The 16904-nt window shown below is 37.1% G+C and overlaps 1 protein-coding gene across 1 annotated transcript; it reads right to left on the reverse strand.

Annotated features, from left to right (window-relative positions):
* Positions 1–879: 879 nt before the first annotated feature.
* Positions 880–14794, reverse strand: LOC112819149 (phospholipid-transporting ATPase ABCA3-like; the record flags this gene model as incomplete). The annotated part of the gene is made up of 5 exons (XM_073890554.1): positions 14645–14794; positions 14224–14418; positions 2667–2854; positions 1453–1623; positions 880–1070 (listed from the first exon to the last, which is right to left on the reverse strand). Coding segments are annotated over exons 1-5 (895 nt in total), but the record flags the coding sequence as incomplete, so codon positions are not given.
* Between the last annotated feature and the right edge of the window lie 2110 nt (positions 14795–16904).

Below are 16904 nucleotides of genomic sequence, written 5' to 3' on the forward strand. Positions count from 1 at the left end.
TTCACTTAGGGAAATAATGGGTGATATTTTTTAAAAAGATTTTATTTATGTACTTGAGAGAGAGCTGGAGCTGGAGGAGGGGGTCAAAGGCAGAGGGAGAAGCAGCCTCCCCAGTGAGCAGGGAGCCCCACGCTGCGCTTCATCTCAGGACCCTGAGATCATGACCTGAGCCAAAGGGAGACGCTTCACCGATTGAGCCACCCAGTCACCCCCCAACAGGCGATTTTAACTTGGACAGATCCTAGAGCCTTTGGTTGAGGGGAGCCCCACCCAACCTGGGCTCATGGACCAGTAACAGCCTAAACGGGCTTACGTAAAATTTATAAACAAGGGATATGTCACCTCCAGAACCGAAAAAATACTGAAAGACTTTGGACTTGTATGTCCTTTTTTCTTTTAAAAGATTTTATTTAGTTACTTGAGAGAGAGCAAGAGCCCAAGAGTGAGAGCACAAGGGGCTGGTAGGGGCAGAGGGAGAGGGAGAAGCAGCCTGGCTGAGACATCAAGAGACTAGGGATACATGCTTAGTTGGAGGAAAAAGCCTTTAAACTTTGCATGGGTAATATGTGAAAATAATTGAGAATTGTACTAAAAAATATGACTTTAGTGATATAATTTATATTGACAGCTTGAATCCAAAGCTGCCTTATTAAAATGATACAAGAGCTGAGTGAGAACCTTTGTATGTGTGGAAAACATATGCCTTATTATGCTAAGAAACTATAGGAAGAAGGATTCCCAAAAGGAATTTACTATGGAAGATCAATAAATATCAATAACCCATAGGAAAGTTATTGAAGACATAAAACATATGGATGGTGAAACAAAAAAACCCATGATTTAACACATCTCTATAAAAGTTAGTTCAACCTAATTTACCTGGGAATGTCAGTGTGATGAAATACTTTAAAGGATCCCGTTTATCCTCCTGTGCATCGATCTTGACCTTGACCTTCAGGATGTAAATGTTGCCAAACTTGTTTTTGAGGTGCTGAGGGCTACCCAGGCACAGGAACTTTCCCTGCACCATGATGGCCAGCCTGGTACAGAAGGCATCACATCCCTCCATTCTAGCAAAACATGATAGCATAGAAAGTTCTGGTTTGGAGGACATTCTGTAGTTCAAACGGAGCCAGGATGTTGTGACTCTCTTTTCAGTGTGAAATGGAATTTGCTAATCATAAAGATCATAGTTGGAAAATGAAAAGCTTTCAAACAATTAGTAGTAGAGTACTAATCCCCAGACACAACAGCTCCCAAACTTCTTGCTCTTTCCCCATTCTTAATTATTTAACTCAACAAAGATTTGTGGTCATTCCATTCATTAGTACTAAGGTGGAAATCACATACCTATGCAAATTTACTGTCAATATTCCTAACCCCAAATAATTCTTGCATATAAGCCACTATCATACTTGCCAACCCTCATTCAAGCATCCAAATGAGTCACACCTATGGGAAGTTATAATGATGGCTTTGCCACTTTCACATGTCTGTGTCACAGCATCCCAGAGCAGGTGTTGGGCTACAGGGTCCATGCCAGTTGATGGCTCATCCAGCAAAGTGACTGAGGTCTTTCCCATTAGGGCAATAGCAGTACTCAGCCTACGTTTGGTTCCTCCACTTTATGGTCATAGAAGGAGAGAAAATTTAGGGGAAAGGGAAGTTATACAAATTAGTAACTTACAGGAAAGAGCACAAACATATCCACAAACATGTAATATAGAATTCCACAATGCTGATTAGTTGTACTTCAATAAGTTAGCAAACCCAGTACAGGTGTATATACCAATTAATTTTCTTTCTTTTTTAAATTTAATTTAATTTTATTATGTTATGTTAGTTACCATACAGTACATCATTAGTTTTTGATGTAGTGATCCATGATTCATTGTTTTCATATAACACGCTGCATGCAGTACATGCCCTCCTTAATACCCATCACCGGGCTAACCCATCCCCCACCCCCCTCCCCTCTAAAACCCTCAGTTTGTTTCTCAGAGTCCATTTCATTTGAAATGTAGATGAGTGACTTTTTTTTTTTAATTCATTTGGACACAGAGATACAGAGAGAGAGAGAGCATGAGCAGGGGGAGAGGCAGAGGGAGAGGGAGAAGCAAGCTCCCTGCTGAGCCAGGAGCCCGATGGGGGCTTGATCCCAGGACCCTGGGATCATGACCTGAGCCGAAGGCAGACACTTAACCATCTGAGCCACCCAGGCGCCCCTGTAGATGAATGATTTTATGTAACTGATTTTAGGTACACTGTCAGGGACATTTATTTACTTGTGCTTAGGGTACCATGATTTCCCAAGTATAAAAATCTACCATAATTCAAGGGACCTAGATTCCTCCTTTCTTGGGAGACAACCAGATGGACACTTAGAAGAATAATATAATCTCTTTTGAGATTTAGAGGCTACAGTTCAAATAGAACTGGGATATTTAGTTCCATCTCTGCAAAGGAAAGACATGGAACTACATTGATCTGTCTTATTACTATTACCTGAAACCTAGCAACTTGTGAGATAGTTTTACAATTAGATAATTGTGTGACAGAGGGACCTGGGTGGAGCTGTGCTCATTTATTTCAAACATCAGAAACATAGGGAAGCATGTCAACATTAATGGCAGCCACAAAAAGATCATCATAATGAAATGACTCACCTGTCGGTTCTGATAAGCTTGTCAGCATGGGGTTCCAGTTGCACTGAACTCAACCATCTATTCACATACAGCTGAATTTGGGGCTCAGAGACTCCCCATAATCTGGCACACATGATCATTATTTCCCGACCAGTCATGTATTCCAGCAATGCATCAGATTGAGGACAATAGCCAACTCTTGACTTCACCTGATTATGAGAATTGCCTTAATAAGGACCCAAGTCATCTATCCCGCTGAGCATCCCTGGATGAGATAGAAGACCACAGTCCTCCAGGCCATGTCTCTAAGAGTCTTACCAAGAATTTTTATTTTCTAAAGCCTACACAGTGATGGCTGCTGGATCTATTGTAATAAGTTGGAATAACAGGTTCCTCAATTCACTTTTAATGATCTTAGGAATGAAAAAGTTAAAATCCCAGAGCCCACTGAATTTGGAGGAGTATTAGAATATGAGATTCTCTCCTCATTAATAAGAAACTCTAAAGGACATGGCCACCATGGAAGTTTTTTGCACTGGGTACAACTTACACATTTGTAGATCTTGTTTCACAGTAAGGCTGAACCAGAAGCAAAGCCTTTCCCCACTCCCACAAACAGGAGAATGCAATGAGTGTTGTTTTCCCAATAACCAACCCTTTAATGGATTTGCATTCAGAGGCACACAGACAAGAGAAAAAGATAACATCATTTTATTAAAATTAATTAAAATTAAAAATAGTTAAAATTATTCTAAATACTTAAAATTCATACCTTTTCCTCTGAGATTTTATTAATTAATTTACAGTAATCCCAGGTTGTTTACACCCCTAATCTCTTGCCAGAAATCAAAATAAACCCTTTCTTCTATTCTAGGTATAAAATTATTCTCCCATCTAATTTTGAAAGTAAATGAGCTTCATACAACCATAACTCAATGAACAAAGAAAAAGATAACCATGAATGCCATCAGTAGAAACAATACGAGAAACATATTTGAAATGACTTCAGATATTGGGATTATCAGATCAAATGTGCAATGATTGTGCAAATGATACATTTTTAAAACTTAAAAATATATTAATAAAAAAATGAAGCTGGAGGTATCACAATTCCAGATTTCAAGTTGTACTACAAAGCTGTAGTAATCAAAACACTGTGATACTGGCACAAAAACAGACACATAGATAAATGGAACAGGATAGAAGCCCAGAAACAAACCCATGATTATATGGTCAATTAATCTTTGACAAAAGAGACAAGAATATGCAATGGGACAAAAACAGTCTCCAGTCTCTTCAACAAATGGTGTTGGGAAAACTGGACAGCTACATGCAAAAGAATGAAAATGGACTACTTTCTTTCACCACACACAAAAATAAAATCAAAATGGATTAAAGACCTAAATGTGAGACCCAAAACCATAAAATTCTTAGAAGAGAACACAGGCAATAATTTCTTTGACACTGGCCACAGCAAGATTTTTCTAGATATGTCTCCTGAGACAAGGGAAATAAAAGCAAAAATATAATATTGGGACCACATTAAAATAGAAAGCTTCTGCACAGTGAAGGAAACAACAAAACTAAAAGACAACCTACTGAATGTGAGAAGATATTTGCAAATGACATATACAATAAAGGGTTAGTATCCAAAATATGTAAAAAAGAACAAAATATGTAAAGAACTTATACAACTCAACACCCAGAAACCAAATAATCCAATAAAAAATGGGCAGAAGACATGAACAGACATTTCTCCAAAGAAAACATCCAGATGGCCAACAGGTACATGAAAAGATGCTTAACATCACTCATCATCAGGGAAATGCAAATCAAAACTATAGTGAGGTATCATCTCACACCTGTCAGAATGGTTAAAATAAACCACACAAGAAACAACAGGTGCTGAAGAGGGTGTGGAGAAAGGAAAACCCTCCTGCACTGTTGGTGAGAATGGAAACTGGTACAGCCACTGTGGAAAACAGTATGGAGTTTCCTCAAAAAATTAAAAATAGAACTACCCTATGATTGATCCAGTAATTCCACCATTGGGTATTTACCCCAAAGAGAGAAAAACACAATTCAAATGGATAAATGCACCCCAATGTTTATTGTAGCATTATTTACAATAGCCAAATTATGGAGGCAGCCCAACTGTCCATTGACTGATGAATGGATAAAGAAGTGGTATATACATATATATACAATGGAATATTAGTCATAAAAAAGAATGAAATCTTGCCATTTGCAACAACATGGATGGATCTAGAGAGTATAATGCTAAGTGAAACAAGTCAGAGAAAGACAAATACCATATGATTTCATTTCATATGCAGAACTTAAGAAACAAACAAACAAAAGGGAAAAGAGGGAGAGAAACAAACCAAGAAACAGACTCTTAACTATAGAGGACAAATTGATGGTTATCAGAGGGGAGGTAGGTGGGGGATGGGTGAAATAGATGATGGCAATGAAAAGTACACTTATCATGATGAGCATTGAATTATGTATGGAATTGCTGCATCACTATATTGTCCACCTGAAACTGATATTATACTGTATGCTAACCATACTAGAATTAAAATTCAAAACTTTATAAAATTTAAAAAATCTTTATGAAAAAGAAAAGTATAAAGTCACTTGGATATTTTGGGAATGAACCATATATAACACCTAAAAACTAAAACTAAATAATAAATAAAGCATGTTACAAACTTTGTGAATGCATTTGACAGCAATTTAATGACAATGGAAGAAATTAACTTAGCCTGGAGATTAGGTAATAAGAAAGCACCTAGGATGCAGCACAAAAATTAACAAAAATGGGGAATCATGAAAGTGAGAGATACATTGGAAATATCTGGATAGCTGAACTTGCAGAAGGAGAGAAAGAAAGGAACAGGAGAAATAGTTGAGGAAATCGTAAGTGAAAATGATCCAGAACCAATTAAAGATACCAACTGATAAATTGAAGAATGTCAACACATTCCAAGCAGGACAAAATTTTAAAAGATTCATATCTAAATATTTCATATTGAAGCTTATGTAAAACAAAGAATATATAAAAGGCAGCTACAGAGAAAAGAAAGATTATCTATAAAGGAATATCAGACTGAGCTAATTTCTCAAAAGTAGATGGAAACTAGAGATGGTGAAATAACAGCTCAATTTGCTAAAGAAAAATAATGGCAAACCTCAAATTCTATAAACAATGAAAATATCTTTTGTCAATGAGGGTAAATAAGAGGTATTTACAGGTAAAAACAAAACATGAATAAGAAAATTTGCCTGTGAGTTTCAGATTGAGAATCTGCAACTGCCATTTCTATTCCATGCTGAGGAGAGGTTCTAGCCATTGTAATAAGGTAAGAAAAAAAAAAGCATAGGGTTGGAAAGGAAAATAAACCTTTGTTATCTGGAGCAGTCAATGATTTATAAGTAAACATTCCAATATAATTTATAGATAAATATTAGAATTAAGAGAATTTAGTAATTTTGTTCAATACAAGTTCAATATTTAAAAATCAATTGCACTCAGGGTTCCTGGCTGGCTCAGTTGGTTAAGCATTAGGTTCTTGATTTCATCTCAAGTGATGATCTCAGGGTCCTGGGATCCAGCCCCACGTTGGGCTCTGTGCTCAGTGGGGAGTCTGCTTCTCTCCCTCTCTCTCTGCCTCTCCCCTTGCTTACACACACACTCTAAAATAAACAAATAAATCTTTCAAAAAAATCAGTTGCACTCAATAGACCACCAGCACATAAAAAATATAAAATCATTTAAATATTAAAACATAATATATATAGAAATCAATTGCACACAGTATTATTGCTTCTTGATCTTATATCCAAAGAAGCTGAATTCTCTGTTTAGTGTAAAATTCCTATACAACTTTAAAACCATTATTCTGAGACATTTAATGAGATCCAACACATGGAAAGATATGTTCACTACAAGTATGTCAATCTTCTGGAATCCCACTTAAAATCCCAGGATTTTTATGCAAAGATAAGCTAATTCCTCAATTCATCTATAATTTAATTTTAGTTTAATTTTTTAAAAAAGATTTATTTATTTTTTTGAGAGAGATCACGAGCAGGGGGAGGGGCAGAGATAGAGGGAGAGAGAAAATCCTCAAGCAGACTCCCCACTGAGCTTGGACCCCCAATCCGGGGCTTTATCCCAGGACCAAGAGATCATGGTCTTAGCCAAAATCAGGAGTTGGATGCTTAACTGACTGAGCCACCCAGGAGCTCCTCAGTAGAAATTTTTGAGGCTAGAATGTAGTGGAATGATATATTTAAAGTGAGAAAAAAACATCTATACCAACGAAACTGTCCTTCAAAAATAAGGAGAAAATAAGAAATTCCCCAATAAACGAAAGATGAGGGAGTTCATTACCATCAGATCTACCCTACAATAAATGCTAAAAACACTCTTTTACATTGAAATTAATGGACACTAGACAGTAAATTAAAGCCATATGAAGAGATAAAGATCTCTGGTAAAGCTAAATACACTAGCTCCTATGAAAACCAGAATTGTTATAATTTTGATTTATGATTCAACTATTTATTTCATACAGTATTTGAAAGGTAAATGCATAAAATAATATTTAATGGTACACAAAGTATAAAGATGTATTTTGTGATAACAATGACAAAGTGTGGACATGGGAACAGAGGTGTATAGGAGTAGAGTTTTTTGTGTGATTGAATTTCAGTTGGTATCAATTCAAAAGAGATGGTTACAACTTTAGAATGTTAGATGAAATCCCAATGGTAATCACAAAGAAAATATCTGTATATATACACAAAAGGAAATGTAACTACAAAAAAATCAGCTAAATACAATATAAGGCAGTAATGGAGGAAATTAGGGGCAAAAAAATCTAAATAAGAGATACAGAAAACAAGAAATGGCAAAAGTAAGTCCTTCTCTATTAGCAATTTTTTTAAAAGATGTTATTTATTTATTTGAGAGAATGAGAGACCACAAGTAGTGGGGAGGAGCAAGAGAGGGAGAGGAAGACTCCCAGGTGATCGGAGAGCCTAAAGCAGGACTGGATCCCAGGACCCAGGATCATGACCTGAGCCAAAGGCAGACATGTAACCAGTTGAGTCACCCAGGTGCCCCTCTATCAGTAATTACTTTAAATGTAAATGGATTTAATTCCCCACTCAAAAGGCATAGATTGGCAAAATGAATTTAAGAAAACAAACATGATCCAAATATCCACTATCTAGTCAGATTCACTTATGTTTAAGGACACAAATAGGTTGAGGGGCGCCTGGGGGGCTCAGTTGTTAAGCGACTGCCTTCGGCTCAGGTCATGATCCTTTGGCCTTGGGATCGAGCCCCGCATTGGGCTTCCTGCTCCGCGGGAGGCCTGCTTCTCCCTCTCCCACTCCCCCTGCTTGTGTTCCTTCTCTCACTCTCTCTCTCTCTCTCTCTCTGTCAAATAAATAAATAAATAAAATCTAAAAAAAAAAAGAGAGAAAAAGAAAGGACACAAATAGGTTGAGAGTAAAAGGACAGGAAAAAAATTTCATGCAGATAATGCCCAAAAGAGCTGGATGGCTGTACTATTATTAGAAAAAATAGACCTGAAGTCAATAACTATGACAAGGAGAAATACAGTATTATATATTGATGAAAGGATCAATTTACCATGAATATAGAACAGTTATACATATATATGCACCAAATATCAGAGCTCCAAAGTATATGAAGAAAGCAATAATAGATTTGAAGGGAAAAGTAAGCAGCTGAAAAATATCAGTTGGAGACTTCAATACCCCACTTTTACTTATTTTCTTTAAATTTTATTATGGAAGTATAGTTGGCATACTATGTTATATTAGTTTCAGATGTACCACATAGTAATTCAATTCTATACATTATGCAATGCTCACCATGATAAGGGTAGTTACCATCTGTCACTAAACAATGTTATTATAATATTACTGACTATATCCCCTATACTGTATTTATCATCCCCATGACTTATTTATTTTATAACTGGAAATTTGTACCTCTTAATCCCCTTCACCTATTTTGTCTATCCCCATCCCCTCCCTCTTGGAAACTCCCAGTTTGTTCTCTGTATTTTGTTTGTTCATTTGTTTTTTTTTAATTTTTTAAAATTTTGATTTAAAAATATTTTTAATGTTCAATTAGCCAACATATAATACATCGTTAGTTTTTGATGTAGTGTTCAACAACCCATTAGTTGCATATAACACCCAGTGCTCATCAAAACACGTGCCCTCCTTAATCCCATCACCCTGTTAACCCCTCCCTTCTGTAACCCTCAGTTTGTTTCCCAGAGTCCAGAGTTCTTCATGGTTTGTCTCCCTCTCTGATTTCTTCCCACTCAGTTTTCCCTCCTTCCCCTGTGGTTCTCTGCACTATTCCTTATGTTCCATATATGAGTGAAACCATACGATAATTGTCTTTCTCTGCTTCACTTATTTGACTTAGTATAATCCCCTCCAGTTCCAGCCATGTCAGTGTGAATGGTGGATATTCATCCTTTCTGATGGCTGAGTAATATTCCATTGTATATATGAACCACAGCTTCCTTATCCATTCATCTGTTGAAGGACATCTTGGCTCCTTCCACAATTTCCCTATTGTGGACATCGCTGCTATGAGCATTGGGGTGCATGTGCTCCTTTTTTCACTATGTCTGTATCTTTGGGGTACATACCTAGTAGTGCAGTTGCTGGGTTGTAGGGTAGCTCTATTCTTAACATCTTGAGGAACCTCCATACTGTTTTCCAGAGCGGCTGTACCACCTTGAATTCCCACCAACAGTGTAAGAGGTTTCACCTTTCTTCATATCCTTGCCAACACTTGTTGTTTCCTGTCTTGTTAACTTGTGCCATTCTAACTGGTGTAAGGTGGTATCTCATTGTGGTTTTGATTTGTATTTCCCTGATGGCTAGTGATGTTGAACATTTTTTCATGTGTCTGTTAGCCATTTGTATGTCTTCTTTTGGAGAAGTGTCTGTTCATGTCTTCTGCCCATTTATTAACTGGATTATTGGTTTTTTGGGTGTTGAGTTTGAGAAGTTCTTTATAGATCTTGGATACCAGCCCTTTATCTGTTAAGTCATTTGCAAATATCTTCTCCCATTCCGTGGGTTGCCTCTTAGTTTGTTGACTGTTTCCCTTTGCTGTGCAAAAACTTTTATCTTGATGAATTCCCAAAAGTTCATTTTTGCTTTTGTTTCCCTTGCCTTTAGAGACATGTCTTGAAAGAAGTCAAATCGCTGTGGCCAATTACTGCTTATATTCTCCTGTAGGATTTTGATGGATTCCTGTCTCACATTGAGATCTTGCACCCATTTTGAGTTTATCTTTGTGTATGGTGTAAGAGAGTGGTCCAGTTTCATTCTTCTGCATGTGGCCGTCCAATTTTCCCAGCACCATTTATTGAAGAGACTGTCTTTTTTTCCATTAGATCAATTCTTTCCTGCTTTGTCAAAGATTATTTGACCATAGAATTGAGGGTCCATATTTGGGCTCTCTATTCTGTTCCATTGATCTATGTGTCTGTTTTTGTGCCAGTACCATGCTGTCTTGATGATCTCAGCTTTGTAATATAGCTTGAAGTCAAGCATTGTGATGTCCCCAGGTTTGGTTTTCTTTTTCAACAATCCCCTGGCAACTCAGAGTCTTGTCTGGTTCCATACAAATTTTAGATTGTTTGTTCCAGCTCTGTGAAAAATGTCTATGGTGTTTTGATAGGGATTGCATTGAATGTGTAGATTGTTCTGGGCAGCATAGACATTTTCACAATGCTTATTCTTCCAATCCATGAGCATGTAATGTTTTTCCATCTCTTTGTGTCTTCCTCCATTTCTTTCATAAGTGTTCAGTAGTTTCTAGAGTATAGATCCTTTACCTCTTTGGCTAGGTTTATTCCGAGGTATCTTACGGGTCTTTGTGCAATTGTAAATGGGATCAATTCCTTCATTTCTTTTTCTTCAGTCACATTGTTAGTGTATAGAAATACAGCTGATTTCTGTGCATTGATTTTTTTTATCCTGCTACGTTGGTGAATTGCTGTATAAGTTCTACTAATTTGGGGGTGGAGTCTTTTGGGTTTTCCACATGGAGTATCATGCCATCTTTGAAGAGTGAGAGTTTGACTTTTTCTTTGCCAATTTGAATGACATTTATTTATTTGTTTGTTTATTTATTTATTTGTCTGATTGCTGAAGCTAGGACTTCTAGTACTATGTTGTACCACGGCAGTGGTGAGAGTGGGCATCCGTGTCGTGTTCCTGACCTTAAGGGAAAAGTTCTCAGTTTTTCCCCATTGAGAATGATAGTCACTGTGGGCTATTCATAGATGGCTTTTATGACATTGAGGTATGTTCCCTCTATCCCTATATTTTGAAGACCTTTAATCAAGAAATGATGCTGTATTTTGTCAAATGCTTTTTCTGCATCAGTTGAAAGGATCATATGGTTCCTGTCTCTTCTTTATTAATGTGATCTATCACGTTGATTGATTTGCAAATGTGGAACCACCCTGGCATCACAGGAATAAATCCCACCTGGTCCTGGTGAATAATCTTTTCAATGTAGTGTTGGATCCTATCACCTAATATCTTGGTGAGAATTTTGGCATCCATGTTCATCAAGGATATTGCTCTGTAATTCTCCTTTTTGATGGGGTCTTTGTCTGGTTTGGGGATCAAGGTAATGCTGGCCTCATAGAAAGAGTTTGGAAATTTTCCTTCCGTTTCTATTTTTTAGAATAGCTTCAGTATAATAGGTATGATTTCTTCTTTAAATATTTGGTAGAATTCCCCTGGGAAGCCATCTGGCCCTGGACTCTTGTTTTTTGGGGAGGTTTTTGATTACTGTTTCAATTTCCTTGCTAGCTATTGGTCTATTCAGATTGTCTATTTCTTCCTGTTTCAGTCTTGGTAGTTTATCAGTGTCCAGGAATGCATCCATTTCTTCTAGTTTGCCTAGTTTGTTAGCCTATAGCTGCTGGTAATAAGTTCTAATAATTGCCTCTATTTCCTTGGTATTGGTCATGATTCCTCCCCTTTCATTCATATCTTTCAATAGTTAACTCTCAGCGTGAACAGGCTGAATGCTCCCATCAAATGGCAGAGGGTTTCAGATTGGATAAAAAAGCAGAATCCATCCATATGCTGTCTACAAGAGACTCATTTTGAACCTAAAGACACCTCCAGACTGAAAGTGAGGGGATGGAGAATGATTTATCATGACAATGGACCTCAAAAGAAAGCTGGGGTAGCAATTCTCATATCAGACAAATTAGATTTTAAACCAAAGACTGTAGTAAAGATGTAGAGGGACACTATATCATACTTAAAAGGTCTATCCAACAAGAAAATCTAACAATTGTAAATATCTCTGCCCCCAACATGGGAGCACCCAACTATTAACCAAAATAAAGAATCATATTGATAATAATACATTAATAGTAGACTTCAGCAATAGACAGATCATCTAAGCAGAATATCAACAAAGAAACAAGAGCTTTGAAGGACACATTGGACCAGATGGACTTTGTAGATACATACAGAACATTCCATCCTAAAACAACAGAATACTCATTCTTCTTGGGTGCACATGGAACTTGCTCCTCAATAGACTACATACTGGGTCACAAATCAGGTCTCAACCAATACCAAAAGATTGAGATTTTCCCTGCATATATTCAGACTACAGTGCATTGAAACTGGAACTCAACCACAGGGAAAAATTTCGAAGGAACGCAACCCTTGGAGGTTAAAAAGCATCCTGCTAAAGGATGAATGGGTCAACCAGGAAATTAAAGAGGAACTTGAACAGTTCATGCAAACCAAAGAATATGAAAACACATTGGTTCAGAACCTATGGGATACTGCAAAGGTGGTCCTTACAAGGAAATATATAGCCATCCAAGCCTCTCTCAAAAAATTAGAAAAATCCCAAATGACAAGCCGCCCTTACATCTAAAGGATCTGGAGAAAGAGCAGCAAATAAAGCCTTAACCCAGCAGGAGAAGAGACATAATAAGCAGGAATCAATGAAATAGAAACTAGAACAGTAGAACAGATAAATGAAGCTAGGATCTGGTTCTTTGAAAGAACTAATAAGATTGGTAAACCTCTGGCCAGACTTATCCAAAAGAAAAGAGAAAGGATCCAAATTCATAAAATCATTTGTTTTTTAGATTCCACATATAAGTAAAGTCACATGGTATTTGTCTTTCTCTGTCTGACTTATTTCACTTAGCATAATACCATCTAGATCTATCCATGTTGTTGCAAATGGCAAGGTATCATTCTTTATTATGGCTAAGTGATATTCCATTGTATATACCACATCTTCTTTATCCCTTCACCTATCAATGGACACTTAGGTTGCTTCCATATCTTGGCTACTGTAAATAATTCTGCAATGAACATTGGGGTGCATATATCTTTTTGAATTAGTGTTTTTGTTTTCTTTGGGTAAATATGCAGTAGTGAAATTTCCAGATCGTATGATATTTCTATTTTTAAATTTTTTGAGGAACCTCCATAGTGCCTGCTGGGAATTTTGGAATCTCTGACTCCAAGAACCATCTGGAAGAACCCATTCACCTCTTTTCATCATGCAACACTTCTTCCTCTATTTCAATTTTTTCCCTTCTAGTATAAATGTGGTCAAGTTGTTTAATGTATAAAATATCCCCTGTCTCATTCTCACAATGTTGGGTCAATTCTAATGTTCCCCTTTGCTTCCAAGCTAACTTTCTTCAGAGTATAACCCAAATTCTTAGCTTCACCTCCATTACGAGAATACTGTTCATCCTAGAGTATGCAGGCTCCCACAACCCCATCTTCCTGATGTCATAATGACAATGTGCCATGAACTAAAGAGGAAAGAAATGCACCATTTAGGCTCCCATTACTACCACTCAACTAACCACAGTACAATAGTTCTTGCTAACTGCATCAGTGAAGTTTTAGTTGCTAAATCCAATACACTCTATTCAGGCTTTACATTGCCTGAGATTTCCTGGAATCTGACACCACTGACCATTTCTTCTTGAATTTTTGTTCCCACTTAGCTTTCCCCAAGTTAATGCACTCTCCCCCGGATGGAATGTGCACCCAATGGCTGACTGATTCAGGGATATAAAAGACAGCTACCTTGCCTTGATTTGGGACCATTCTGAAAGGCCATGATGTTCTGGAGCTCTAAGGTGTATGAAGACCTCAGTTACAAGCGAACTGCACTTATAAGTGAACTACATCTTCTGCCCAGTCCTTCCTTCCTTACAATACCTTCTCTTGCATATATGTTAGATGTACTGTTGAGAGAACTTGACTTTTACTCTTGCAGTTTCAAAGAACACAAAAGATAATCCTGTCTTAGATTCTATTCTTGTTGTCTCTCTCTACTCAAAAATTTCTTTCTCCAGAATCTACTGAGTCGATCAGTAGTATCAATATCAATGTCTACCATGACTGCCGTCTGTTATCTTCAACGCCTACCTGTTTCCTGTACCCCCAAGACATCAAGCTTCTCATATCTTAGACTGTAATTGTGTCTTACCTTTTGGAGACTTTTAGTGATGCTAAAGTGCTCAATGAACACATCCCCAGAGGTAACAGTTTCTTCTCCAGTCAAAATTTTGAAGGTAGTAGTTTTTCCAGCTCCATTGAATCCAAGCAATCCAAAGCACTCCCCCCTTTGGATTGTAACAGGTATATTTTTCACAGCTAGAATGACTGGATACTTAAAATATATCTGAAAAAAATCCAGAAAACACTATTTAGTAAAGAGTATTTGAAGACCAAATACATAAATACCTCAGACCCTATGGACCACAACTTCAGACAGTTTCACAAGAACTCTCCTATTACACTGGAAAAATACACATAGATTCTGAAGAACCACAGTGTGCTCTGGACACCAGTGACATGCTCTTGGGGATAATTGAAGCCGGTGTATATTGGCCAGTGAATGATGTTACCTTTGTGAGTTCCTTAATAAGCACTGTGGAATCCAGCAACCCCTGAGGCTGCCCCAGGATTCTCTGTCTTTCATTTTGTACATCTTCATCATCAGATTCTCCAGATAGTTCTTTTGACACTTTTCCATATATTTTCAAAACAAGAATCATAAAAGTGAACGCTGTTTAGGTGTGTGGTCTAGAGTGGGTGGTTTCATGAAAGCTAAACTGGGGGATAATCTCAAAGACATTAAAAAAGAAGATTTTAGTCATTCCATGAAGTATCTGAATATCACCTCAGCATCATGTACAACTTGACTAAGTTTTGACTAATAAATGGTTCATCTGAAGAATGATGGTGGAGTCAAGAGGAGAAGAAAAAGTCATTCAACATAGTAGAAAGAGTGTGAATTAACATGCTACAATGTGTACTTTAAATTTACTTATTTACTTATTTAAGTTTGTATTTAAATTCCTGTTAGTTAACATACAGTGTAATATTAGTTTCAGGTGTACAAGATAGTGATTCAGTACTTCCATTCAACATCTGGTGCTCATCACAAGTGCACTCCTTAATCCCTACCACCTATTTCACCCATCCCCTCACCTACCTCCCTTCTGATAACCATCAGTTTGTTCTCTATAGTTCAGAGTCTGTTTCTTGGTTTGCCTCTTTCTATCTCCCCCGCTCCTCGTTCATTCATGTTATTTTTTAAATTCCACATATGAATGAAATCATGCTATTTGTTTAAAAGACAGAATATAAAGCATTCATAGAAATGGATTTTATCACTTGGATCTTTAAGAAGGAAATCATCCCAGGAGGGTAGGGAAACTTGAAAAAATAGTCATGAATACTTAATAATAACTTTTTTTCCAAGATAAATCAGGAATAGAAGTCAAGAAAATCATCAAGGTTTAACTAGATTTTTCCCAAGAAACTCATTGGCCTATATTTTCAAGATAAATATTACAAGATAATAATGCTTTTTATTACTCTTGACTAGACCAAGTAGCTTCAGGAAACTGATCTCTAGATGGTAGAACAGAAATTTGGCATAATTTTGAAGACTGTTTTGTCCAATCAGTTCAGAACAGATTGATTTTTATTTCCACAAATTAAAAAATTAGGATTACATAATGTGTTGTTTTTCCAGAAATGGACACCTCAGGAAACACTACAGCCACAACTGAGATCAATCAAGTGTGACTTATTACAATTACAGTATGTTAAACACTGAAAGGCCAAAGAATAAACTTTCTTTTATAAAAGAAACTGTCTTTATTTGAAATAGTATAGGGAAATTCAAGTCTAAAGATCCTCTCAAAACAATGGAAGTTTTTGTGTAAAGCAATTAAGAAATGAATGGTAGCTTCATTAGAAATATAAATTAACCATAGGATAGCTACTTTACTAGAAAGAACCAGGGAAAGAGACAGCTATGAAGAGCCCTCCTGTAATGAAACTAATCTTTAACACTGACCTCAAACTATTTCTGCAGAGAAGCTCAAATTGAATGGTTCCCTCAATGGAGCAATTTATGTATTATGGCATTAATGAAAGAAATACAAAAATCAGGGGCGCCTGGGTGGCTCAGTTGGTTATGCATCTGCCTTCGGCTCAGGTCATGATCCCAGGGTTCTGGGATCGAGCCCCGCATCGGGCTCCCTGCTCAGCGGGAGGCCTGCCTCTCCCTTTCCCACCCCCCCTGCTTGCGTTCCCTCTCTCGCTGTGTCTCTCTCTGTTAAATAAATAAATAAAATCTTAAAAAAAAAGAAATACAAAAATCAGCCAGCAGTTAGTGGAGCTTAACAGTTGGGTGTGGACATGGAAAGAGACAAAGAGAGACCTTCAAACCACTGTCATTCCAGGGTTACTGCACCCATGCCCATGTCTGCATCCTCTGAAGAACAATACCAGAGGCTTTACACCACAAGGAAAATAGACTTCACAGAAACATCCCAGCCAGTTACTTAAACAAACTAGCAAACAACAAAACTTCCTTGGGAAAGGGCAATACCCACCGAACCAATACATATTTTAAATATCCAGAGTTCAGAAAAAATATTATATAAAAGAAACAGGAAACTGTGTCCCATACACAGGAAAAAAAAGCAAGCAACAGTAACTGCCTGTGATTAAATGACCAGATGTCAGATTTAATAGACAAAGACTTCAAAGTAGTCATTATAACTATTTTCAAAATAAAGGAAACCATGCCTGAAGGAATAAAGGGAGGTATGATGACAATGTTTTATCAAATAAAGATTACTAATAACA

This window comes from Callorhinus ursinus, unplaced genomic scaffold (assembly GCF_003265705.2).
Source record: "Callorhinus ursinus isolate GAN/ISIS: 27379988/994484 unplaced genomic scaffold, GSC_fseal_2.0 scaffold787, whole genome shotgun sequence".
NCBI lineage: Eukaryota > Metazoa > Chordata > Mammalia > Carnivora > Otariidae > Callorhinus > Callorhinus ursinus.